Here is a 27544-nt window from a genome sequence, read left to right on the forward strand (position 1 = left end):
CTATCCATAACGAATGCATTTCAGATGGTTCTTGAAGAAGTGATGGCCCAGTTTGAATTCACGATCATCCTTCAGGTAACGGAAGTTAGAGTACAGCTTGTTTCCTGCCTTCTTGGGCTGATGTGCGATGTTGACATGACTACAGGTGGCCACCAGGAGGCTGCCCAGGCCGTCCATGAAGAACTCTGAAACAGAGGGAGGGAGGGATGAGGAGAAAGAAGAAGGATGGATGAGTATACTGTAGCGATAATTCCCAATAACTGAATAATACCTGAAGCATTCGTAATGGGGTTAAAACAACAACTTGTTCAAGGTCAAGCAAAAAATATATATTTAAAAGAGACAATCTGGGATTGCTATATCCATATTTTATTTTTTTGTATTGGTACTTTGATTCCCAGATTGCCCCTTTCATAAAACCTTGGTGACTTTAAATAAACCGTTAGCATGGGAAGAGAGTGCAACTAAATTAGATGATTTGTGTGGACCCCAGGAAGAGCAGCCCTGCTGTTGCTTATGGAATAGATAATGAGGATAAACAAATAAAATATTATATTATATAATTTTATAATATATAATAATATTTCACCCGAGTGTGCCACTCTCTTCAGCAGGGGGTCGAAGCCAACTCTCCTTATAGCGTCTGTGCGACCCAGGAGGAAGTTGACCACCCCGTCGGTGAAAGAGCATTGTGGGAAACCAGGAAGGCTTTGGTATTTGATCTTTGACTTCCTATACAGACAGCCGCCATCTTCCCCGTCGCCTTCCTCGTAGACCAGGGAGAAGTGGAAGGTGTTGCCGGCCACAGACGCGCCCACCTGCTCACACACAGAGAGAGGTAACAGATTGAGTTGGTGAAAAGGTCAATGCTTGCAAGACAGACTGGGTTTGAATCCAGGTTTTATTTTTTGGTCATGGTATTGTAGTAGAAACCATTGGCATTTTTGTTGAAAACAATAAGAGTGTCATGTTTGTTAGTACAGACTAGTAAAGACCAGTAAAGACGGATAAAGACCAGTAGAGTCCAGTGAAGACCAGTAACACCAATCAAGACCAGTAAAGACGGATAAAGACCAGTAGAGTCCAGTAAAGACCAGTAAAGACAGATAAAGACTGATAAAGACCAGTAGAGTCCAGTAAAGACCAGTAAAGACCAGTAAAGACCGATAAAGACCAGTTTTTCCTCACCACGTCCAGTTCAGGCATCGCCTCCATCACCTCCACCAGACTCTCGATCTTGGTCTGCGCTGTAAACAGGAAGTCATCATCCACCCACAGCAGGTACTTTGTGGTTACCTGGGAGACGCCCAGGGTCCTGCCAGCGAACCAGCCCTGAAGACAACAGAGCCACCAGGAAACAGTTAATATAAATAGTTATTATTATAATACAAATTCTAATTTGTATTATTAGGGGACTAATACTACCTAATATTGGCCTAATGGGGGTGCTATAGCAAGTGTTAGAAATTGCCAACTTTGAAAGGCCTATGTCCTAGTGTTGTGTCAATGCCATATAATACCATGTAGAAATAGATAATCTTACTAGTGAATTTTGTGTTAGAAAAATTTGATTCTGCAGACAATTTTTAATAGTAAATTACAGTAATAAGTGGAATTGACCTCATCGTCATATGCAGGCTGCAGGATTTGACGATGAGCCACAAGAGAGACAGCATTTGCTCATCTGACTCCCTGCTTGTCCAGGCTCTCAGTCCCTTCCCATTTGATCCAGAGGTATGATCTTGTATTCTTAATTACATTATTTGTATGTGTGAGCGTGATGATCTTAGTTGCACTGTGTGATTACCACTTTTTGCACTATTTGCTTGCTGTATTTCAGAGTGTGTATACACGTGATGTGGTAAGTTGCACAAGTGGATAGCCCCCAGCTTGTATAGCTAGTATACCTCCCCCCAGTTAGCCCAGTATTTTTGTTTATTGTAATAAAGTAGTGTTAGCATTTTGCCAAGTGTTTGTGTAACAGAGTTGGGAATGTATGTTTAGCTGTGGTGAATGTAGATGAGTTTCGCCGTGCTTTGAGCAGCCCTGGTTGTTGTTGGAGCCCCCCTTTGGAGTTTGGGTGTACTGCAGGTCTGCACGTTCTTTGTCCTTCTCTTGTTGCCGTACTTGCGGTGGTGCGTCAGAACATGGCCGCCACCTCAATGGGTATGTGCGCTATGTAAAATGCTCCTCGTGTTTTGTTGTTTGTATGAAGAATCTTGTAATGTAGGGTGAAGGTGTTGGTGTAGTACTGTGCTGTTTGTTTTTACATGTATTGTGATGATGTGATGTATTGTGATGATGTGAAACAGAACATTTATTGTATGTTGTTTTGAACATGCAGATTCACAAGCAGACCAGAGAAGAATTGTGTTCTATATGTCTTCTCTGCAGGTATGTCGCTCCACATGTTGTTTGTAATTGTTATTTGTAATGTTTGAGGGAAGTTTGTGTTCTTTCTGTGAACAAATTGTCCTGATGTGAAATGTACATAGATGGTGGTGGTAGAACATGGCCGCCACCTCAATGGATTCACAAGCAGACCAGAGAAGAATTGTGTTCTATATGTCTTCTCTGCAGGTCAAATAAACGAATTAAATGAAAGAAGTTTGGCTGTTTGACCATCGTTACACTGGTGCCGTGACCCGGATCTCAAGATCAGCTGAACGCCGATCTCCGTGGATGCTGCGTGGATGCCAGGTCTTAGTGTGATAGATCAAGTGTGGTCAGAGTATTATAGTAAATGGTCATTCAGTCTGAGGTCTGTGATTACATCAGTTTAAAAAGTGCTTTGATTGTTTTGGTTTTTATGTCCTGCTGTAACTTTATATATTTTTTTAAACATTATTATTATTATTATTTTTTTCATTCAGTAATATTACACAACGCAAGTCTGTACCACTATGGCTCAGAGGCCAGGTTTTAATGATGAGATTTTTGCCAGTCCAGTGTTGCCTATGGGGAGGGGTGCATGGGGGGCATGTCAGAGCAGAGCAGACAGTGCTGTCATAGACATTGACAGTGCTGTCAATAGTAGGGAGGTGGGGTGTTCCCAGTTGTTTACTGACAGTGGTAGAGGCACAGGGTCAGGTCAGGACCCAGGTTGTGCTGCTGTCGGACAGTTTACAGGGGAGGCTCCTCCCACATCCACACCCAGTGTTAATGACACTGAAGCTCTTCATCACCTTTCAGACATGATGGGTCAGCTAGGTGCTCAGATTGGCGAGTCCATTGTAACCAAGTTAATTTCAGCTGGTGTAGTTCACTCAAGTAGTATGAGCAGTGCACACCTCAACTGCACATCGCCTCCAGATCCTGTAACTGATCCTAATGTTGTTAGACAGGAGGTTCCGTGCGTTACTGTGAATGTAACATCAGACAGGGAACCACCAATGTTCCGAGGTGATAGTTCTGATAAGTGTTCAGTCCAGGACTGGATTGACATGTCTAAAGCTTATCTGAGAAAGCAGAAATGTCCAATGCATGAACAGGCTGAGGAGATACTGGCAAGGCTGATGGGTAAGGCAAAGGATGTTGTGAGGGTTGGTTTGCGAAGCGATCAGACACTTGATGTGAAGCAGAACCCTGATCTCATCTATGATATCCTTCTCAAGTACTTCAGTGATGTGTCATCATGCCTCCCGTTGTCAGATTTCTATGCCACTCTACCCAGACCCAATGAGAACCCTGTAGACTACTGGTTGAGGATCAACAAAGCAGCTGATGTAGCTGGTGAGGGCCTTCGCAGACAAGGTAGGAGGATGGAGAACGTGGGTGAAGAGGTAGCACGGATGTTTGTCAGGCATTGCCCGGACTCTGGACTATCCCGTATTCTGGAATGCAAGTGTCACGGCCAGGCTCATGACCATGACAAAAACGGGAGACACACACACGATCTTAGTAAGTAATGATAAGAAAATGTTTATTGTAAACTAAATGAGGCCAATAATAAGATGAGGTGTGGTAGTCAGTAAATCAGTGGTGTAATGTGAGTGTAGTGGAAAGTGGTGAGGTGAGTGTTGCATGGTGTGAAACAAGGAACAAACAAAGAATAGAAAATAATGGTGCCTAGAAGGGGGCCTCAATACTGAGGCCTGCATAGATCTTTTATGCCCTGGATCCTGGAACCAGGTGGGGCACAATCAGCTGTCCACCAGCTGACCTGCATTCTACTGATTAGTAACCCTGTCCAGCAGGAGTACTCTCTGCAGACAGGGAAACAGATGTTTATTACAGGCCAGGACACAATATGGGGCCAGGGCCGTCACACCCCCTCCCATAGAAACAGGGTCCCAAAGGGAACACTGAACAACAGGGAAACACACCACAGTAAAATAATATATAAACGAACAAACCCAGATCACCTGTATTCAGGACCAACCACCATTACTCCAACCTCGGCAACAGGTACCTATGAAGCCATAATTAAGAGGAGCAGGAACAGTAGAAGGGTAAAAACAGGAAATGAGTTAACACAAAAACAATTTTAACAAGGGGCCCTGGACAATGCATCTGCCACTACAATGTCCTTCCCTTTTATGTGACGTAAAAATGGATGGATAATCCTTAACAAGATGCAGCAGTTGGGTACGTTCAACCTCTGTTAAATGCCCCAACGAGCTCCCAAGATCACGAAGGGACTCTGAATTTTTCAATCTTCCAGTCAACAACTCCTGGCCGGGACTGGATAGGCCATCCTCCTCAGGCTCTGCCACCACCTGAGGGGAATCCCCTACTGTACTGGCTACACACGCCGGACGAACAGGAACTGACGCCTGCTCCACAGAATCAGACACACGGTCATAATACGGTTTCAATAAATTAATGTGGCAGAGCTGATTAGGCTTCCTACGCAAAGGTGTAGCAATCAGGTAATTAAGATCAGACACTTGCTTTACTACAGTATGTGGACCAGTAAATTTAGCACAAAAGGGGGAATCAACCATGGGCAAGAGTGCCAGAACCTGATCACCCGGGCTAAACTTCCGTGGCTCAGTTCGGCGGTCATAAAGGCGTTTCATTTTCTTTTGTGCACTAGCTAGTTTTTCTTTTGCCAGCTCACCGGCTTCATAAAGCCTATGCTTAAAGCCGAGTACGTAACTAAGCAAGTTTTTTGGTGGTTCGGACTCTTTCCAATCATCTTGGATAACGGCCAAGGGGCCACGTACTGTGTGTCCGAACACCAGATCATTGGGACTAAAACCCGTACTTTCCTGGCTCACCTCCCTGGCGGCTAACATCATCCAAGGAAGCCCCTCCTCCCAATCTCCGTCCAGCTCAGTACAGTAGGCGCGCAACAAAGATTTCAAAGTTGCATGGAATCGCTCCAATGCGCCCTGGCTCTGCGCGTGATAGGCTGACGCCCTGTTGTGCTTAACGCGCAGCTGTTTCAGGACCTGAGCGAACAGATGGGAAGAGAAATTAGAACCCTGGTCAGACTGGATGATTTTTGGTATGCCAAAGATTGAAATGAACTGAGTCAAGGCACGGACTACAGACTTGGTGGTGATATTGCGTAAGGGATAAGCTGCAGGATACCTGGTAGCCTGGCACATAACTGTCAGCAAATACTTAGCCCCAGTACGAGACGGAGGGAGGGGACCTACACAATCAATAATGAGATGGTCAAACGGTTGACTGGTTGCCTGAATCGGACTCAATGGAGCCGGTGTAATGCTCTGATTCGGCTTTCCTGTCAACTGACATGTATGACATGTTTTTACATAGGCTGCCACATCCCTCTTAAGGCGAGGCCAAACGAAGTAACGGAGGATGCGATCATAGGTCTTAGAAACTCCTAGGTGTCCACCCTCATCATGTGACACCTGCAGAACCAAGCTGCGATACTTGGAGGGCACAACAATTTGGTAAATGGGGTCTCCCACAAACTCAACGCCATGGGGAACCCACTTCCTCACCAATACCTCATTGTGAATGAAATAGGCATGGGCGCTGTTCCTCACCCCCCCAGCAGGGAGAGCTCCCTCAAACAGCTCTTTCAGACTTGGATCTGCCCGCTGCTCTCTCACCAGTTCACTGTGAGGGACAGACAGGGGAAAATCAGACAGTGATATCACATGCTCCACATCATCCACCATTTTGTCAGGGTCAGGCGTGGCACGGCTCATGGCACGAGTTACGGCACACGCAGTGAACACCTCAGGAAACTCCCGTTCACTTTCATCAGGCTTGCTTTTAAATACTGGCACAGACGTAACCACCACAGGTGGCGCCACATCTGCCCACACTCGTGCACCAACCAAGCCATTACCCATGATCATGGTCACCCCCTCACAGGGCAACGCTGGGCGCACACCCACAGTCATCTCACCCTGAAACAAATCAGATGAAAGAATTATTCTGTGCAGAGGAACATGCAATACAGCCAAACCCATACCACGAATGGGAATGGAGTCACCTGTGTCAGAGGCATCAGAAAATGGCAAAGCAGAAGCTAAAATAAACGAATCAAATGCCCCAGTATCCCGTAAAATGTTTACTGGGACCTTCTCATCCCCACCGACGAGGGACACCAAACCATCTGTAAGGAATGGCAAGTAAGATTCAAGGTCAGAGGATTGTGGAGACTCAACATGTGTAGAGCGCACCTGGGACAGCGAATCACAGGCTTGGGCAGCAGACTTAACCCGCTGCACCACCGGCGCCGCGCAACCAGCCCCTTTAGCCCCATCCCCATGAGACACTGGAGCCCAAGGCTTACCTCTAGACTTTAAAGCATAGCATTCAGATTTAACATGCCCCTTTTTATGGCAGTGACTGCACACTTTCTCATAACTCCTTGAACTATTCTGATTCTCATAACTCCTTGAACTATTCTGATTCTCATAACTCCTTGAACTATTCTGACCTCTACGACTAAAATCAGTTGCAACTGACTGACCAGCAGGTGGCATATCAAAACCAAAGGTACTCCTCTGAAACCCAGACTCTGGCACATAAGCGCGAGACTCACCAAACATGCGCGGCTCTCCAAACTTACCCCTGCTATGAGTCAATGTAAAATCATCTGCCAACGCAGCAGCTTCAGCAGGAGTAGTCACCTGCTTTTCACTAATATAAGTGGCTATATTCTGGGGAATAGCATTTTTAAATTGCTCCAGTACAATCAGATCACACAAATCATCAAAATCATCTACATCAGACGCCTTGCACCAGCGATTGAAATGCAAAACTAATTCTCTTGCAAACTCAAGATGTGTCTGACTCTTGTTTCTCCTCCAATTCCTAAATTTCTGTCTGTAGGCCTCCGGAACCTGTTCATAAGATTTAAGCACTGCAGACTTCACTTTCTCATAAATCAGAGAATCCTCACGGCTCAGGGACGAATATGCCAACTGTGCTCGACCTGTAAAAACACATTGTAACATGAGGGTGCGTTCAGCATCTGGCCAACCACGAGTGTCAGCGACGCGCTCAAACAACGAAAAAAACAAGTCAGGATCCCTTTCATTAAATTTAGGTAAAAGTTTCAAGTTTCCTGCTATATCAAATAAGCCTCTATTTGCTCCCCTGGAAGCAAAAGAACCCCCACTACTTAAGACTTCACTACTGATTTTACCGCCTTCAATCAAATTCAACCTATGTCTCTCTAACTCCACAGTTTGCATTTGGATTTCACATTTCATTTTCTCAAGTGCAAATTCCTGGTCTAATCTCAGTTTGAGCAATTCTTTTTCCTGGTCAAATGTAAAAGGGTGCTTAGCAACAGGCGAAGATGAACCCTTGACAGGCTGTGGCAAAATTGCCATCTCGACCAGTTTCGACTCTAAACATGCCCTAAGCTCATGTTTCTTTTGTTCTACCACCGCTACATCATAATGTTTTGCAACCAATAACAATTGAGCTTTAGTAAAACGGTACAATAAGTCATAGGATGGAGCTGCTATAAACCCCTCTACTCCAGACATTTTTATTTAATTAAATCACAATATTAAGTACAGGACAATGTAGGCCTATGGACCCAAGATGACGTATACACTGACAACTCAGCGCGCATCAGAGGAAATTGACAACCTCGCAACGGAGCATGCCCCTATCTGACTGCCTACCCCAGGACCTGACTGAGTAAGCTCAACCCTAGTCTTCATGCGTTAGCGGGAGGATCTTTAAACACTAACTCGTCAGCCCGGTTAGACCCCCAGCAAGCTGGTCGCCCACCTGACAGCTAAGAATGTGTCCCCGAGACAATTGCTCTAGCCGCCGTACCGCAACACTACAGAAAAACGCTCAGCCAGACTCAAAGGAGAGAGACCGTAAGCCTACCAGGGCAGCCCCGTAGCCTACATGTGCGCAACTGACAGCCAATTGTATACACCCTCTTGCCCCAATAGAAAAAAAACTATCTAAGCACCATTACAAACAAAACGATCGCGCAGATCAATTAACAATAGGCTATTATATACAAAAATGCGATAAGTGTGTCTCCAAAATGCTTAATATGCCACTCAAGGCTTTCAAAAAAAAACACCCGCAGGCGATAATTTTGAACTGGTGGGGAATCGACTACGACACCAGTTTGCAGTTCATTCACCAAAATCTCTGCCTAGGCTACTAACAGAGACACGCGCTTATTAACTTAACAAGGCACCCCCTGCCAATCAAGGCAACAAGCCATGGGAGTCGCACCACAAGTAATGATGAACCACAATGTTTTAACTATCAATTAAGCAAAAAAGTACCGGGTAGAATTCAATAGAAAAAAAAGCAATATTTACTTACCAAAAGGTGATCAAAAATAATGCTAGAAAAACGAAAACGGACGAAGCCCCCAATTTGTCACGGCCAGGCTCATGACCATGACAAAAACGGGAGACACACACACGATCTTAGTAAGTAATGATAAGAAAATGTTTATTGTAAACTAAATGAGGCCAATAATAAGATGAGGTGTGGTAGTCAGTAAATCAGTGGTGTAATGTGAGTGTAGTGGAAAGTGGTGAGGTGAGTGTTGCATGGTGTGAAACAAGGAACAAACAAAGAATAGAAAATAATGGTGCCTAGAAGGGGGCCTCAATACTGAGGCCTGCATAGATCTTTTATGCCCTGGATCCTGGAACCAGGTGGGGCACAATCAGCTGTCCACCAGCTGACCTGCATTCTACTGATTAGTAACCCTGTCCAGCAGGAGTACTCTCTGCAGACAGGGAAACAGATGTTTATTACAGGCCAGGACACAATATGGGGCCAGGGCCGTCACACAAGGCTATTGAGGAGTGGAGCTCACGAGACATACAGTTGAAGATTGATAATTATCAGAGAGAGCTGAGAGCCTCTGGCAGGACCGGTAGTTCTGTGCCATTGAAGAGCCATGCCACCGCCCTCCACACTGTGCAGTCTCATTCAGAGCCTTCGATTCAGTCTGTGTCTGAGCAGTGTTCCACCCAGTACCCCCCTGCTCCTGCCCATAGTCCAGTGTACCACACACAGTGTCCGCCTTCTACCCTCATTCCTTCCCAGGGCCATGCTTTAGGCCAGCTTCCGTACCACTCCTCCGCGACTGCTGTGGCCCAGAACACTCAGCAATCTGAAGACAGGATTCTTGCTCGCATTATGGAGAGGCTGGAGCAGATGATGGGGAAAGTGCAGCAGCGTGACAGTGCTCCTCGTGGCGGAAGATACCAGGGTGGCGCCCGTGAGAAGGCCTGCCGAGTCTGTGATGACAGTAGACACACTACCATCTCACACTGCATGTCAGAGAGGCTGTGCTTTGTCTGTTTAGCCCCAGGTCACACAAAAGTTGAGTGTCCCACCAGGTCGTCCCGAGCACCTCAGCCTCAGGGAAACTAGGTGGCCTGTATTCAGAGGGAGAAAGTATAGGTCGCCAAGTAAACTCCCATTGTGAGGACGAATCTAGTGCTGAGACAGTGTATATAGCTCTCAAAAGCTCAAGTGATAACTCTGAAGATATTGTTTATCAGAATACGCATACAATTAGTGGTAGTGACAGCCTTTTCTACACACCTGTGACAGTTGGTAATACAGTGACTCTAAATGCTATGCTAGACAGTGGGTCTATGGCTTGTACAATGAGTAAGACGGCAGAGGGAAAGCTTAGAGAGGTTGGAGTTGCTACAGAGCATAACCAGTTCAGTTCAAATGTGGTGCTTGTTGGCTGTGGTGGTCGCCGTGTCAAGCCTGAGTCAGCTTTCAACGTGGAAATGGAGGTGTATGGCTGTAGGATTATGGTTCCCACTCTGGTAGTTGAAGGCCAGCATGATGAGTTGATACTAGGCACCAATGTTATTAAATATATCCTCCGGCAGTATAAGCAATGTGATGGCTACTGGAAGGCTGTGTCTACGCCCTGTCCTGCTGGCGATCCAGAATCTGAACAGTTTCTCTCGATGCTCGCTGGTCTGAACCGTTGGCGAGGTGACGTCATACCTGACAAGATAGGCACAGTCAGGTGCAACTCAGCCGTGTGTCTTGAGCCTGGTCGGGAGTACCTGATGTGGGGCAAGCTACCCAAGTCCACTATTGTGTCTCCTGGTAGCGCTGTGATGACAGAGCCCACATCGTGTCGCTCAGCTCCAAGAGGGGTTCTGGTGGCCAGAGTTGTTACTCCTTTGTGGGGAGACGGATGGGTTCCATTGAAGCTGATCAACTCGTCCGACAGGCCCGTCTTGGTAAGACGCAATGCTAAATTGGCCGACGTCTTCTCCTGCATTGCGCTCGAGGACATGGATGAGACCGGACCTGCTGAGGTCCCACTACTCAGTTGCTGTCAAGTAACCCCGTCCAGTGAAAATGCGGCCCGCACTGTTGATGAGGAACTGAAGTACATGGGATTGAGTGGGCTCGACATACACTCCTGTGACGTGTCTGAACAGTGTAGAAGCAAGATGGCTGACCTGGTTGTGCGCTACAAGGACATCTTCTCACGCCATCACCTGGATTGTGGAGAGGCAAAGGGCTTCATACATCGCATTCACCTCTCAGATCACAGGCCATTCCGGCTCCCATTCAGACGAGTGCCCCCCAGTCAGTATCAGAAGTTGCGCCAAGTACTGAGTGAGATGGAGGAGAAAGATATAATCAGGAAGTCAACCAGTGAATATGCATCTCCGTTGGTTCTTGTATGGAAAAAGAACGGAGATCTCCGTATCTGTACAGACTTTCGCTGGCTGAACAAGAGGACCCTGAAGGATGCTCACCCTCTCCCTCACCAGGCCGACTGCTTAGCTGCACTTGGAGGTAACTCCTTGTTTAGTACTATGGATCTAACCTCAGGGTTTTATAACATGCCACTACACGAGGATGACAGAAAGTACTCTGCCTTTACAACACCTATGGGCTTGTATGAGTATAATCGCCTCCCGCAGGGCCTCTGTAATAGTCCTGGGAGCTTCATGCGTATGATGACTAGCATTTTCGGAGACCAGAACTATCTGAGCTTACTGGTTTATCTGGATGATTTATTGGTGTACGCCCCTGATGAGAGGACAGCTCTGGAACGCTTGGAGATGGTGTTCAGTAGACTGCGTGGTCATAACCTGAAATTGGCCCCCAAGAAGTGTTTTTTTCTCCGGAAATCCGTCAAATTCCTCGGCCACATAATTAATGACAACGGTGTGTTGACTGATCCTAGCAAAGTTGAGAGCATCGCAAAGATGACAAGTGCTGACCTGATGGAAGCGGACGGTGTAACCCCCTCACAGAAACGAATCAGATCTTTCTTGGGGATGATCAATTATTACCAGCACTTTGTGCCTAGCTTCTCCGCTATTGCAAAGCCTCTCTTCTCTCTGTTGACGGGCCAGAAGAGAAAAGGGAAGGTGAAACAGTCCAAACAAAGGTCACAAAGCAGGAAGTTGAAGGTTACTGACTGGACCCCCGAAACGGAGCAGGCTTTCCAGAAGCTGAAAACGGCGCTGGTTGAGACGGCTGTCCTGGCTCACCCTGATTTCAGCCGTCCCTTCATGCTGTCAACGGACGCGTCCCTTGATGGCATCGGTGCTGTCCTGTCGCAGATCCAAGAGGGTGAAGACCGAGCGAGGCCAATCGCATTCGCCAGCAAGTCCCTCTCTCAGTCTCAGAGAAACTACCCAGCCCATCGGTTGGAATTCCTAGCCTTGAAGTGGAGTGTCTGTGACAAGTTTAGCCATTGGTTGAAGGGGCATGATTTCACTGTTTGGACGGACAATAATCCATTGACTCATATCATGACGAAGCCCAAGCTGGACTGCTGCGAGCAACGATGGGTGGCTAAGTTAGCGAGCTATAACTTCGACATCAAGTACGTGCCAGGCCCACAGAATGTTGTCGCTGATGCCTTGAGTCGTGTGCCTTTCGTCAAGCAGAGAGTCAGTCACAGATTACTTGAAGAGCCCTACAAGAATCTCCTCTCCGAAGTCCAGGATGTGTCGAGTGCTTCTGTACAGGACGCCTTCCGGTCGTCCAATGATAGTGGTGACACTCCACGCCAGGCAGAGAGTTACGCTCAAAGTGTCCCATCACCTCTGCATGTCCACGCTCAGTCTATGGAGATGGATGAAGTGTCTGTTGTTCTACAGTCATATGACGATCTGTGGGAGGTCGGAGCAAGAACGCGTGCTGTAGCAGTCTTGCACCATTTGCCTCAGTTAGTCCCAGGTGGTCAGGACTCACTTCCTGCTTACAGTGAGAAGGAACTCCGGGATGAACAGCTCAGAGACAGAACTCTCTCTCGAGTCTTGTACTATGTGGAGAGACATCGGAGACCCTCCAGGAGAGAGAGAGATAAGGAATCAGTCACAGTCATGAGGTACCTGAAGCACTGGGAGAAACTTGTTGTGAGCAATGGGATACTCTACAGAGTCTCGAGGGATCAAGTCGTGAAGTCAAAACGCCGCCAGTATGTGGTTCCTGAGTCTAAGAAAGTTGAAGTTCTGAGAGGTGTTCATGACCATGCTGGCCATCAAGGTCAGTTCAGGAGTCTTGGCTTGGCCAGACAGAGGTTCTTCTGGCTCAACCTCGACAGAGACGTAAGAGACTACGTCCGTAACTGCCAGCGGTGTATTGTCAGTAAGACTGTTGAACCTGCTGCGAGGGCGCCTTTGCAGAGTATCACATCAACCAGGCCACTTCAGCTGGTTTGCATTGATTTCTGGTCAGCGGAGGACTCAAGGAACAAGTCAGTTGATGTGTTAGTTGTTACTGACCATTTTACAAGAATGGCCCAGGCATTCCCCTGCAAAGATCAGTCAGCCAAACAGGTGGCGAGAGTTCTATGGGACAAGTTCTTCTGCGTCTTTGGGTTCCCAGAACGTATCCACAGCGACCAGGGAGCTAGCTTCGAGAGTCAACTAGTGAGTGAGCTGCTCAGAGTCTCCGGTGTCAGAAAGTCGCACACAACCCCGTATCACCCGATGGGTAACGGTAGTGTGGAACGTTTCAATAGAACTCTCGGTAACATGATCCGAGCGCTTGAACCAGAGGCAAAAATCAACTGGCCGAGGCGTTTGCAAACTCTGACGTTTATGTACAATAGCACAGCGCATGAGTCAACTGGCTATGCACCTTTCTATCTGATGTTTGGGCGTACTCCTCGTCTCCCTGTCGATATACTCTTCCGGACAGTCCTGAATGATCCAGCTGTGGTCAGCTACGACAAGTATGTGATGTCTCTCACGAAGGATCTGAGAGAAGCTATGGTCATAGCCCAGGAACATGTCATAAAAGAACAGCACCGTCACACAGAGCTCTACAACAGACGAGTAAAAGGGCCCACCATTGACGTCGGAGACCGTGTGCTGTTGGCGAACAAGAGAGAGAGAGGAAAGAGAAAGGTGGCTGATCGTTGGGAGTCTACTGTATACACTGTGGTGGATAGGAACTCTGAGACTCACACATATAGGATACAAGACACTGTCACTGGACGAGAGAAGGTAGTCCACCGTAATCTATTGTTGTTGGTGAACTTTCTGCCGGTGTATGATACGAGTGTGATCTCTGACCCAGTTTCATCCCTGTCTGCTGTTCATACATCAAATGAGCCAAGTGATATGTCCGTGTCGGAAGTGGAACAGGATTCCTTGCCTGGGGAAGTGAGTAGAGGAACCGCGTTCGAGTCGGAGAGAGTGGATTCCTGTCCTGGGAGTGAGGGAGGGGAGGTTGAAGACATGGAGTATGGGGGAAGAGCTGTTCGGGAGAGGGATGTTCCCTTGACTGTTCCAGAGCCCAAGGATCCCAAGGGAAGAACCCTGGAGTGGGTCACCCAGTTACCATTCCCTGACCACTCACGGACAGAGGCTACTAACACTGTAGTGTCTTCAGTCTCGTTTGCCCCTCAGAGGGTTCCCGAGCAGATGGCTGAGGAGCAAATGGTAGATCAGTCCATTAACTCTGATTCTAGATTTGTGGTTAGCGCTGATGATTGTACTGATGTTTCTGGTAACACAAATCAGACAGATGATGCTAGTGACACACAGCGTACTGACACTTTAGCTTCTGTCACACAGTGTGAACATCCTAGTACAGTCACACAGGTCAAGTCCAAGTTTGGTCGCCTTATCAAACCGGTTGACAGATTGATATATACTATGTCAGGACAAGACATTATTCAAGACACTAAGTCAAACATTCGAGCTGTTTGCAGGTCAGTGTTCCAGGCTTCCCACAGTTAGATAAGCCGAAGCTCAGTTCAGTGCATGTATACACTGTGCACACTGACATCCTATGACATATAGGTTTGTTCGTTATTCTGATTGTTTCATAAGAGGTTGTGGCCTCTTGAAGGCTAGTAATACACAGTGAAAATAGGGTCTTGTGGGGTGTAGAACGCATCCTACCGCCAGTAGTTGGTTGGAGAGGTAGTTTACCTCTCTTTCCACTTCATCCTTATAGGATACTTTTCAAGTTGGCTGTCCTGTCCTTTGGCGGCCCTATGTAATAGTGTAAAAAGTAAAAAGTAGTATTTAAATGTATAGTTGCTGCTCAAGGTTGGCGAAATTCAGGGGAGGTGGGTGTAACAGAGTTGGGAATGTATGTTTAGCTGTGGTGAATGTAGATGAGTTTCGCCGTGCTTTGAGCAGCCCTGGTTGTTGTTGGAGCCCCCCTTTGGAGTTTGGGTGTACTGCAGGTCTGCACGTTCTTTGTCCTTCTCTTGTTGCCGTACTTGCGGTGGTGCGTCAGAACATGGCCGCCACCTCAATGGGTATGTGCGCTATGTAAAATGCTCCTCGTGTTTTGTTGTTTGTATGAAGAATCTTGTAATGTAGGGTGAAGGTGTTGGTGTAGTACTGTGCTGTTTGTTTTTACATGTATTGTGATGATGTGATGTATTGTGATGATGTGAAACAGAACATTTATTGTATGTTGTTTTGAACATGCAGATTCACAAGCAGACCAGAGAAGAATTGTGTTCTATATGTCTTCTCTGCAGGTATGTCACTCCACATGTTGTTTGTAATTGTTATTTGTAATGTTTGAGGGAAGTTTGTGTTCTTTCTGTGAACAAATTGTCCTGATGTGAAATGTACATAGATGGTGGTGGTAGAACATGGCCGCCACCTCAATGGATTCACAAGCAGACCAGAGAAGAATTGTGTTCTATATGTCTTCTCTGCAGGTCAAATAAACGAATTAAATGAAAGAAGTTTGGCTGTTTGACCATCGTTACATTTGCTGGAACCCAGTTGTTATATGCCCTGTGTGGCTGGAACATTTCTGTGGTTACTGTACGTCAAAGCAAACTCCAATGGCATTCTATCAAACTCCAATAAAACTTTTTTATGGGTGTAATTCCCACGGTGGCATTGTCTTGCTAAGGTTGGTCCCCCAACCGCACCCTCCTGTTACATAGGTACAGTTACATTAAAAACTGGTCAGATTGGGAGTCACGTGACCTGCAGAAGAGATGGCTGCGTAGCGCGCTCGCTCCTGCCCTATTTCCCTTATTTCTTTTGAAACTACTCATAGTAAACTTTTATTTAATAATTCTGATACAGTAAATGTTATTTAACAACTCATAGCTCAAAATGCCGCACACAAGAAAGTCCAAGCCATCCTCTCCTGACCCAGAATCTTCTCAAGACGAAGTGGAGACAAACGAGCTAGCGAACATGCTGAGTAAGGCTATGGCGGACCAACGTCTTTTCATTGAAAACCAATTCTCTGGTATGAACGGCAAACTTGATGCAATCAAGACCGACCTAGCTAACTGTACAAAAGACGTGCAGAAACTCCGCGGTGAATGCACTGAACTTCGCAAAAAGATGGAGAAAGCTGAGGAAACTACATTTGATAACAAGGCTAACCTCGAAACTAAGCTAGCTGATTTAGAGGACCGTAGCCGACGTGACAACATACGCATTATGGGAATACCTGAGGGAAACGAGGGTTCCAATGCGGTCCAATACATCTCCTCCAATCTTCCCAAATGGTTCCCCAACTTGAGCGGAGAGGCGTTAGAAGTCATGAGGGCACATCGTCTCCCTCTTCCCCGTAATGCCAATGCCAATGGCTCACGGACCCTCATTTGCAAGATGTTACGATTCACAGACCGCGACAGAATCCTCAAAGCTGCCCGGCTGACACCGCTCAACCTCGGCGAGAGGAGCATCCGCTTCTCCGCTGACTACAGCCAACACACCATCGCTCGGCGCCGACTCTTCTCTACTGCCATGGACATCGCGAAGAGGCGAGGGTTCCAATCTTTCCTCCTTTATCCGGCCAGGCTTAAAGTGATCCACGGTTCCCATCAGCGTGTCTTCGACTCGCATGCCGAAGCAGAGGACTTCCTCAACGCACAGAAGCCATTGGAGGCTGGGGACTGAACGCAATTTTGTGATCGTTCTCGCACACGCAGGAGTACAGGTTGGATGGTTGGTGTTAAACCACTGAGCGGACCGAAAATACAGCAATTATTAAGTCTATCATAGAAAATTATGCATCAGAATAATATCGTTTTTTATTTTTATGGGATAGTTACCCAATACTGCCTATGTAGGCAACTGTTTTGGTTAAGGGAACGGGCTAGGTGACTGTGTTTATAGCCCCCGTTCTCAGCGTCAGGTTTCTAATGTTTTTTGGGGATATGGGGAATATGTTTGTTTATTTTATTATTATTTTTATTGTCACACGTTATTTGGTGGCATTTCTGGGTATTTTGGCGATATGGGTGGGGGGTGTTATAGTTCTTCTTGTTCTCACTATATTGATGTTCATTACAATGTACTGTCTTTGTTTACCAGACCCACAGGTCTACTCCTGTTGTTCATTTCTAGGGAGTGGGTAATTCCTACTGTTGCCCCTCTTTCTACACAGCCCAACTCTCATCTAGTATGACAACTCTTCAAATAGCCAGCTGGAATGTGAATGGTTTAAATGGCCCGATCAAACGTGCGGCATGTCTAGATTACCTCTATAGGAAGAAGGTTGATATAGCATTTGTACAGGAGTCACATCTTAAAGCAGCTGATGTACGTAGTTTTGCTAACAGACACTACTGTATAGCAGCGTCGGCTTCATATAATTCCAAATCCCGTGGTTCTCTTATTGTAACAAAACGCTCCCTATCTATAAATGTTCTGGAGAAGTCTGGCAGTGCTGATGGGCGGGTCTCACTGATCAAAACCATTATTGCTGGGCGAAAGCTGGCGTTCTTGTCTGTTTATGCCCCCAACCCTTTTGACAAAGAGTTTTTCCAACAACTGTCAGTGATAATGTCAGAGTTACAGGACTATGCTTTGATCATGGGTGGGGACATGAATGCGACCCTGGACCCTGCCTTAGATCGCTCACATCCTCAGGACCAACATTCTCACTCCCAAAATTCAGCATCGGCCTTTCTGTCACGTTTTATATCAGACTTTAACCTCCTGGACACATTCAGAGTTATTAACCCCTCGGTTAAACAATACAGCTTCTTTTCCAACAGACATAAAACATACTCGCGTATAGATTACATTTTCATTTCTCCATCCATTTCTGAATTACATGATGCATTAATGTTTCCTTGTCCACTTTCTGATCACTGTGTCATTATGGTCAAATTGACTTTAGCTAATACACCAACTAAAGCATCACGCTGGCGCTTCAATACAACCCTTCTGAAAAATATTGATTATTGTACTTATTTTAGGAGCGAGCTTGATAAATTTGTATCTGAGAATGTTGGTAGTGTTGATGACCCTCGTATCTTTTGGTATGCGTTGAAAGGGTGTATCAGGAACGTTTCAATATCTTTTTCATCCCACCTTAACAAGACTCGGTTGGGCAGAATTGATGAGATGGAATCCGATCTTGCAACACTGGAAAAACAGCAGCAGATATCTTTCTCTGAAACTAGGGACCGGAATATCCGTATTACCAAATTAGGACTTAACTCTCTTCTTAGACGACGAGCTGAATTCTTAATCCATAAGACTAGACGAAATTATTATTTTAACGGCCCCAGACCTAGCCACCTCCTAGCCCTTAGACTGAAACACGACGAAAAGTTCTCAACCATATCAACTATCAAGCCTAGTGATTCTCATGATACCATCTTCGACCCCAAAGCAATTAACTCTGAATTCCGTAACTTCTATTGTAAGCTATATTCTTCCGAGGTCATTCTAGACAGGGACAATTGTAAAACTTTTTTGCAGAGCCTAGATCTTCCCTCCCTGAATAAGGACGAATCTGACCAGCTGCAGACTCCAATATCCCTGGAACTGATAAACGCTATTCAAAAGATGAAGAAGGGTAAATCGCCGGGTTGGGATGGCATCCCTCCTGAATTCTACCTTACCTTCTGGGATGTGTTAGGCCAATTCATGTTAGACATGATTACTACTTCTGTTGAGAAAGGGTGTTTCAATAGGGACACCAACTCTGCCATTCTATCTCTCCTTCTAAAACCTAACAAGGACCCCACCCTCTGTAGCAGCTACAGAGCATTATCAATATTGAATGCCGATGTAAAGATTTATGCCAAGGTGCTGGCCTCTAGACTTGACGTGCATATGACCAAACTCGTTCATCATGACCAAACAGGCTTCATAAAAACTCGCCAAGCTGCGGACAATATTCGTAGATTGCTCCATGTACTCCACTTCTCTCAGGATATTAAGTCTCCATGTGCAGTCCTATCATTAGACGCTGAAAAAGCTTTTGACAGCCTGGAATGGGACTATCTGTGGCTGGTACTAGACAAATTTGGCTTAGGTTCAGACTTCACTAAATTGATCAAAGTTTTGTATTCAAACCCCTCAGCTATGGTCTCTACAGGAAATATAATTTCACCTTCTTTTAAAATTTCAAGGGGCTCTAGGCAGGGATGTCCGCTCTCGCCAATCCTATTCTGTCTCTCACTCGAGCCATTAGCTCAAAAGATTCGGCAACACCCTCTTATCTCCTCTATCAAGTTTTGTAATACATCACACCACATTTCATTATTTGCCGACGATATTCTGTTATATATGGATAAGGCTCCAGCATCCATTCCCAGAGTGTTGGACACTTTTGAAGAGTTTGGCACTCTGTCAGGCTACAAGATCAATTGGTCCAAGTCTTCATTAATGCCTCTCAGTACTTCTCTTGATCCATCTACCCTACCATCTCACATTCCAGTCGTTAAGTCTTTTAAATACCTCGGGGTAGATATCTTTCCCTCTCTGTATTCAGTTGTAACCAAAAACTTCCAAGGCATCTTAAGCAGAGTGGAGGCAGACATGAATAGATGGTCACTTCATCCACACTCCCTACAAGCACGTGTCTCCATTGTCAAAATGGATGTGCTTCCCAGGGTAAATTTTTATTCCAATATGTTGCCAATCTCACCTCCCAAGGGTTACTGGGACAAGATCCATAGTCTTATATCAAAATGTATTTGGAAAGGCAAGCGCCCTCGCTTAAAACTATCCACTCTACAGCGCAGCAGACAGGATGGAGGTCTAGCTGTCCCCAATTTTAAAATGTATTTTTGGGCGTATGTGCTGCGCCCTTTATCAACCTGGTTAGATTGTAATGCATCGGTTTCATGGCGAGCGATAGAGGAAAATTTGGCTTCCCCTCACCGCTTACAGGACTTAGTGTACTCAAGTCTATCTACTAAACAATCCAAATCTAAGCTGGGCCCTATAATGTCCTCTCTTTTATCAGTATGGCTGGCTGTCGAGAAGGCAACTCACTCTCAGTTAAAGTGGCACACCCATACTCCTATCTTCCACAATTTCGCTCTTCTAACCGGAAAAGTTCCCTTTTCATATCCCCAATGGAGTGATAAAGGTATACATGTTCTTTCTGACATTTCTAATGATGAGGGTCTTAGAATGTTTAATGATCTGCGTATGACCTACAATTTACCAGGGTTCTCATTTTTTCTTTACCTGCAACTTAGATCTTCCATGCGTGCATATGGTGTTCCCTGGGGACAATCTCTATATACCCATGAGCTTCACACGATGTTAGATGTGGGAGTACAGACAAGGGGTTTAGTCTCTAAATTATACACTAATTTACTAGAAGCTTCCTGTAAACCTCTTGCTGTTCACCAGGTATGGGAGAGAGACCTTGATTTTTCTGATGGGGATATTGATTGGATGACTGTTTGGGACAATCTGGATATCACATCTAAAAATCCTAATCATAAGCTTATTCACTTTAACTTCTTACACAGGTTATACCTCACTCCGAGAAGACGCCACCTCATGAAAATCATACCCTCCTCAATTTGTGATCTGTGTTCACTCGGTCATGTGGGCTCCTTTTTACACATGTACTGGGAATGTCCTGGGGTGGCGGCATTTTGGAAACTAATATCTTCCACTTTATCTAATCTATTGGGGATCCATATACCTTGTTGTCCGAGATTATTGATCTTGAATGATACTTCATCGTTAGATCTGTCAGCTTCCATGTTTCGTGTTTTATTTGCTGGTCTTACCGCAGCCAAAAAGATGTTAGCATTACGATGGAATCCTCCACATACTCTTACGCGTAAACAATGGCTGCTGTCTTTCCTGGACATACTATACATGGAACAATCTATAGCCAGAATACATGGAGCTAAAGAAAGGACAATTCAAACATGGACCTCTGCAATACATAGGATAAAAGAGTTGATGGAGTGACTGTGTTGTAGGCTGTGTTGTATGTGAAGTTAACCTGTAATTGTTGTATTATTATGATTGTATGATATACCAAATATAGTGTAATGAAGAACTATGGGGGGGGGTGGAAGGGATGTTATCGCCATGGGGGGGGGGGGGGGGGGGTTACTCATGTGTTTATAGTGTGTGAGGGGGGGGAGTTAAGATAAGGGGGGGGGGGAATCAGGGCAGACACTTATTTTGTTTGGTGTATTAATGTGAGTTTTTCATGTGTACTGTTTTGCAATAAATAATTGATTACAAAAAAAAAAAAATGGTCAGATTGAGGATGGTTTCACAACAACTCTAATGGCATTCTAACAATGAGGACACTGCTTTGATAGAATGCTGCGGAAGTGGTTTGCTTTGATGTATAGTAGCTGGTGGAACGAGAACTGTAGAATCAAACTTGGTATGTAGTATCAATAGAGTGAAGTGCTCCCAGGTTCCATTTTGTTTACTATTTGAACAAACAACATGGTCGCTTTTAATTATGAATTGCCATGGGGCCTCTCACATAAATTGTGAATAAGGCCCTGTTAATTGCTATTATTTTTACTTGTATTATTATTATTATTATTATTATTACATATGTTATTATTGTTATGATTATGTGTCACTTCTGAAACTTACAATTAACAATTAAACAATTAACCGTTTTTTCCACATCATTTTCCACACTCAAATAAATGATTAAACAAGAAACATTTGTGTGGTTTGTACCTGTGCCGGGGGCATGATGTACTGCTCTATATTGGATCTGTTGACTTTCTGAGGCTTCAGGCTGTCGTCAGCGATGATGATCTTCATGACTGGGTAGAAGGTCCTGATGCTGCTGATGAGGCGTTGGAGCTCGCTGTACCGCAGGAACGTCTTGGTCACGATGGTCACCTGGGAGTTGATGTCTACAGGGACAGATTATCACTGTGGTTAGATGCTGTAGTGATGTCTACAGGGACAGATTATCACTCTGGTTAGACGCTGTAGTGATGTCTACAGGGACAGATTATCACTCTGGTTAGATGCTGTAGTGACGTCTACAGGGACAGATTATCACTCTGGTTAGATGCTGTAGTGATGTCTACAGGAACAGATTATCACTCTGGTTAGATGCTGTAGTGATGTCTACAGGGACAGATTATCACTCTGGTTAGATGCTGTAGTGATGTCTACAGGGACAGATTATCACACTGGTTAGACGCTGTAGTGATGTCTACAGGGACAGATTATCACTCTGGTTAGACGCTGTAGTGATGTCAAACACATCACATTGGAAGGTGGAGATCCTGTTTGATTTAAAGGTAGATATTTTGACAATAGTTTGTTTTGTCCTCCCTTCAATCCTATCATGTGGTAACAGGTTACAATTAGGATACTAGGATACAGGTCTGTTGAAATTGTTGTTGTGACTGTCCAGGAACATTTTGTCTTAAATAAAACAAAACACATTTTGTTCACCAAAAAAAAGCTGCCAGTAATCCTATATTTGTGTTAATTTACTTAGCAAAAATTACATTGCATACAGAGCTCTTGGTAAAAGCAGTCACACCAAGATACAAAGACTGAAACAAAATCAACATGTCTAGTACACACTGTGATGGAAAAAGACTGCATCAATAGTTTGCAAATTCAGCTAGGATACTGTAATTAAGTTCAGCTAAGATACTGTATTTAAGTTCAGCTAAGATACTGTATTTAAGCGGTCCATTTAGTGATATGGCCCGCTTAGGGGAGGGGGTGGCATCTACGTATGATTCAGAGTTCAGTGGGGCAGATGGGAGGAGGCGATACTATGGAGGCTCAGGCTGGGTGTTACGTCCACATGTGTTCTTGTTGTGTTTCCTTCCACTTCTATGTTCTCCTCTGTCATTCTCCATCCAGGTGTTGTCAATTGGCCAATCATTCCCTCATTCATCATCCCACTCCTGTGTTGTGCCTCCTAATCTGACACGCCCCCGTGAGCCTCGTTCTGGCGCCCCCTCCCGGCCGGATTGAGTGGGCCGGATCTCTGGCTCTGTTTGCAGCAGGTGTGGGCTATTACCTTTCAGCCCAGCTGTCCCAATCACCACCTGGACAGCCGCCTACTTAACCCTGCTACAGACGGAGATCCAACGCTTGAACATAACTATCTGTATGGCTCCCTCCTTACCCCTGTGTCTCGTTCCGCCCGAGCTACCCTCTCCTGTGTCTCCCTGGACCCTCTCGGACTGATCTCCCTGGCTCGACCCCTGGACCCCCTCTGACTACTCTCTTCTGGATTTCCCTCCCTGGCTCGACCCCTGGACTCCCCTCTGGACTACTCTCTCCTGGATCACTCTCCCTGGCCCGACCCCTGGACATTCCCCTTGACTACCCCCTCTGGATCTCGGACTTTGCTCACTAGGGTAGTATCGCAGCACATAATACAACACCCCTGACCTCATACACGCACACACACATAGTATAATTACACACCCCATAACTATCGCCTGCATCACACCTTGTGTTTGTTTTTCCACTAGTTAGTGTAGGGCCTATTTCTTTGTGTATATCATCCTTAATAAATCATTGTATATTCTCCTGGCCTCTGTCTCTGTTTCTCTGGGGTTCCACCACATTTGGCTTTTCCAGTTTTAAGGTGTGCATAACATCCTGTCCAATCAGAAGGCTGCTCATCATCCAATCAGAGGGCTGCCTGTCTGTTTAAATGTTCCTCATTGTGTCTCCTTGTTAGTTGACTGTTTGGTTGTGTTTTGTTTGTTAGTTTGTCAACTCTTAGTTTCTTAGGTTGTTTGTGTTATTTCGTGCGTATCTTTTCCATTTTCCATTTAGTTGTTTGTTTAGATGATTTAGTATTTGACTACAGTTTATTTTCTATTTGTATTGTCACACACTAGCCATAGGAAACAGGCGTAGGTGAGACCCTTGGGTATACATTACATCACGTAGGCTCATCTATGTTAAATACATTAGGCAAAGGAGCAGCTGTCATTATGTAGAATTGTAATCACTGGTAGGGTCTCACTTTATAATTTTGTTTCTTTGGGTTGACACCGCTCATAGTCTACCTGTTGTCCTATGGCTTGTGTTTTTGTACACCACCATTTGTTTATTAAATCATTGCACTTTAGTTCGTTCGTGTTGTGCCTTTCTTTAGTTATTTTCCCTCCCACATCTAAGTGGCAACTTACTTACACCCTTTATGTTACGGCTCCCCCCCTACACCCCCTAGACGTAGAGCCATAAGATCTGGGGTTCGTAACACTGGGGCACATGGGGTTAAACATCAATGACACCTTGAGAATAATTGGGAAACATCTGACTGGAGAGTGTGATCCTTGCTAACAGAAAGAGACAATTGAACATGTTTTTTGCTTTTGTTTTGCTTCCTTAGAGGGACAGGTCCTTGCGTACCGGGTGGCAAAGGTAACAGCCCCTTCTATCCACCAGTAAAACAATCTACCTTTTCCCATGTCATATAAAACAGGAATCGATGGTCGCTCGATGACTATGGGGAAGACTGCCTCGTGCTGTTCATATGTGAAGTGAGCTGGGGAGAGAGGAGAGGAGAGATGACAAGTCTAATCATGTACAGAAGGATATATTTTAAGTACATTCAAACAGGCCCCTTGTTTCTTTTTACATTTACATTCATTTAGCAGATGCTCTTATCCAGAGTGACTAAAACAACAAAGTGCATTTGTCTAGACTAGGAAGTGAAACAACTACATATCACAATCATCAGCAGTATGACCTTCTATAGGAAACAACTGCATATCACAATCATCACCAGTATGACCTTCTATAGGAAACAACTGCATATCACAATCATCACCAGTATGACCTATGACCTTCTGATGCCGGTAGCAGATTCATATACAGGTCCGGTATAACCCAGGTTCTAAACCAGGTTCTAACCCAGGTATAACCTAGTTCTAACCTAGGTCTAACCTAGTTCTAGCCCAGTTCTAATCTTGATCTAACCTAGATTTAACCCAGATCTTACCCAGGACTATATAACCCACGTCTAACCTAGTTCTAACCCAGGTTTAACCCAGTTCTAACATAGTTCTAACCTAGGTCTTACCCAGGACTATACTAATTCTAACCCAGTTCTAACCCAGGTCTAACTCAGATCTAACCCAGTTCTAACCCAGGTCTTACCCAGGTCTCCAGTGTGTATGTGGTACACAGTGCTGGTGTAGGTGAGTCGTTCCAGGAGGTTGTTGAGGTCAGCGAGGCTGGGGGACTGGAGAGTGATCCGACCCTGACCCTGACCCTCCACCTGGCCAGGCCCAGGGGCCTCTACAGCCAGGACACCGCTGGACACACGAACACTCACCTGCAGGTACAGAACAGGGCTCACACCATAGACCGCTTATATTCCCTGGATGAGACCCACCATAGACATCTTATATTCCCTGGATGAGACCCACCATAGACATCTTATACTTCCTGGATGAGACCCACCATAGACAGTAATAGCGAAGCACTGTACTATAAGGGTCAATCATAGACATAATTTCAGTAAAAGCATTTATGTATCATTCATTCATTCAATGTATTTTCAGTATCCATGTTGAAAAACCTTTACTGAAAACAGGTTTTAAGATTCCGAACCATCACCAACTAACGTGTTGTTTTTACACCCGGTAGCGACGAAGACCCTTGAAGCCCCTTGAGTTTCCAACCAACCTGGTAATTTGTTGTTGTTGTTGTTGTTGTTGCATGCAGAGCTAAACCTGAAATGATGTTGAAAATAAAGTTACCTGAATAACAAGTTTATTAATTTCCTTTGAAGGAAATGCCATTGATAACTAGTTTAGGAAGTAACGATGACTAGTGGTGTGTGTGTGTGTGTGTGTGTGTGTGTGTGTGTGTGTGTGTGTGTGTGTGTGTGAGAGACCTGGTATGAGGCTCTTCTGGAGAGGGACCACAGTGAATCCCTGGATGGGGTACTGTAAAGGGGAGTTAGACGGAGCGAAGAGCAGCCTGTTCAGACTGGACTTGGTCCTACAAGAGACAGACATGGTATATTTGGTAGATTTTAATTCAAATATTTGTACACACACACACACACACACAACCACAACCACACACACACACACACACACACACACCATAATAAATGCCATCCTGCGCTCATAACAAGTCTCTACAGTTACACTATAAATGCCATCTCTCCCACCTGAGGAGGTGTTTCCTGTACTCCTCTGCTCTCCGTTGGACGAGGTCCTCATACTGGCCTTTGGGAAGGTGATCTCTCAGTATGTACGAGCCTGCTGGACAGGAGCACGGGGACGGTGGTGTGGAGCTGGTGGATGGCATGGCGCTGGAAATACACAGGAATGAGCTAAACAGCATGACATACAGTGCCCTACATAAGTATTGGAAAGAGTTTATTTTTAGATCTATACTCCAACAGTTTGGATTTGAAATCAAACAATTACTATGAGGTTAAAGTAAAAAAAAAAAATCTGCGCAAGATTTATAATTATAGCATACCACCTCGTTTGTGAACCTTGGCCATGCCAAAACTCAGAGGCTAACCAACAGCTACTTCCCTCAGGCGATCAGGCTCATAAACAAGCCTACTGTAGACTATTGACATATATATATATACAGGCAAATTCTTAGGATGGTAAGGATTATGTAAACACACTCATATTGACATTCTCCACCTGAGAGGATGAGTGACTGATGTGTCCTCCTCTGTCTTGCTCTGGGGGAACACCTGACTTGGGTAATACATCCAGTAGTACATCATCCCCAGTGGTGAGAGAAGACACAGGAGAAGGACCACCAGCCTGCTGCGTCGATCCATCTGTCAGGAACGAAAGCAATGCAACAGGTTTTAGATAACTTCAATCGTAACGCTGTAGACTTTAGTCTGATACAGTCTAAACACGCAGTTTCTTTGCTCAACCCTTTATGTATTTAGCGTTCTTCATTCATTCCTCATTAACCAGGCCTCTCTTGTAAACTAGATTGTATTTCAATAAATTGAATGAGTAATAAGTTAATGCTGTGGGATTGAGTCTGATATAATCATTCAGGGCAGTTTCTCTGTTACCTAACTTAAGACAACCGGCACACCGGCTTGCCTTCCTCTGCCCGGTGGCTGTGCGCACGGAGAGGAACCCATTTGAAATAAGCACAGTGTTTTGTCATGGCTATAACTTCCCAACATGGACCAATGACTTTGTAGGCTACTCTACAGTTAGTGTTTTCACATACATTCTTTTGCACTGATTGATTTTGATTGTACCAGATCGATGATAGGCCTATTGGGTTGCATCATCCTTTGCAGTTTAATATGGAGGACGAATCGTGAAATACAATACACACATCGAAATGCAATAGGCCTGCATGTGTAGGCTATAGAAATGCAAATGGCAAAAATACGGAATATTTGTGCCAAAATGAAATCAATAAGGCCGTATTGTATTTCGAGATGTGTGCATTACATTTCGAGATGAGTGCATTGCATT

The 27544-nt window shown here is 45.2% G+C and overlaps 1 protein-coding gene across 1 annotated transcript; it reads right to left on the reverse strand.

Annotated features, from left to right (window-relative positions):
- On the reverse strand, positions 1 to 26381 carry LOC308171215 (beta-1,4 N-acetylgalactosaminyltransferase 2-like; the record flags this gene model as incomplete). The annotated part of the gene is made up of 8 exons (XM_080546059.1): positions 1 to 185; positions 590 to 818; positions 1189 to 1332; positions 21798 to 21979; positions 24517 to 24603; positions 25218 to 25395; positions 25922 to 26066; positions 26242 to 26381. The coding sequence occupies 8 exons, from the start codon at positions 26379 to 26381 to the stop codon at positions 1 to 3; spliced, it is 1290 nt and encodes a 429-aa protein (XP_080402185.1).
- Between the last annotated feature and the right edge of the window lie 1163 nt (positions 26382 to 27544).

This window comes from Nansenia antarctica (assembly GCF_963989245.1).
Source record: "Nansenia antarctica genome assembly, chromosome: 15".
Lineage (NCBI taxonomy): Eukaryota > Metazoa > Chordata > Actinopteri > Argentiniformes > Microstomatidae > Nansenia > Nansenia antarctica.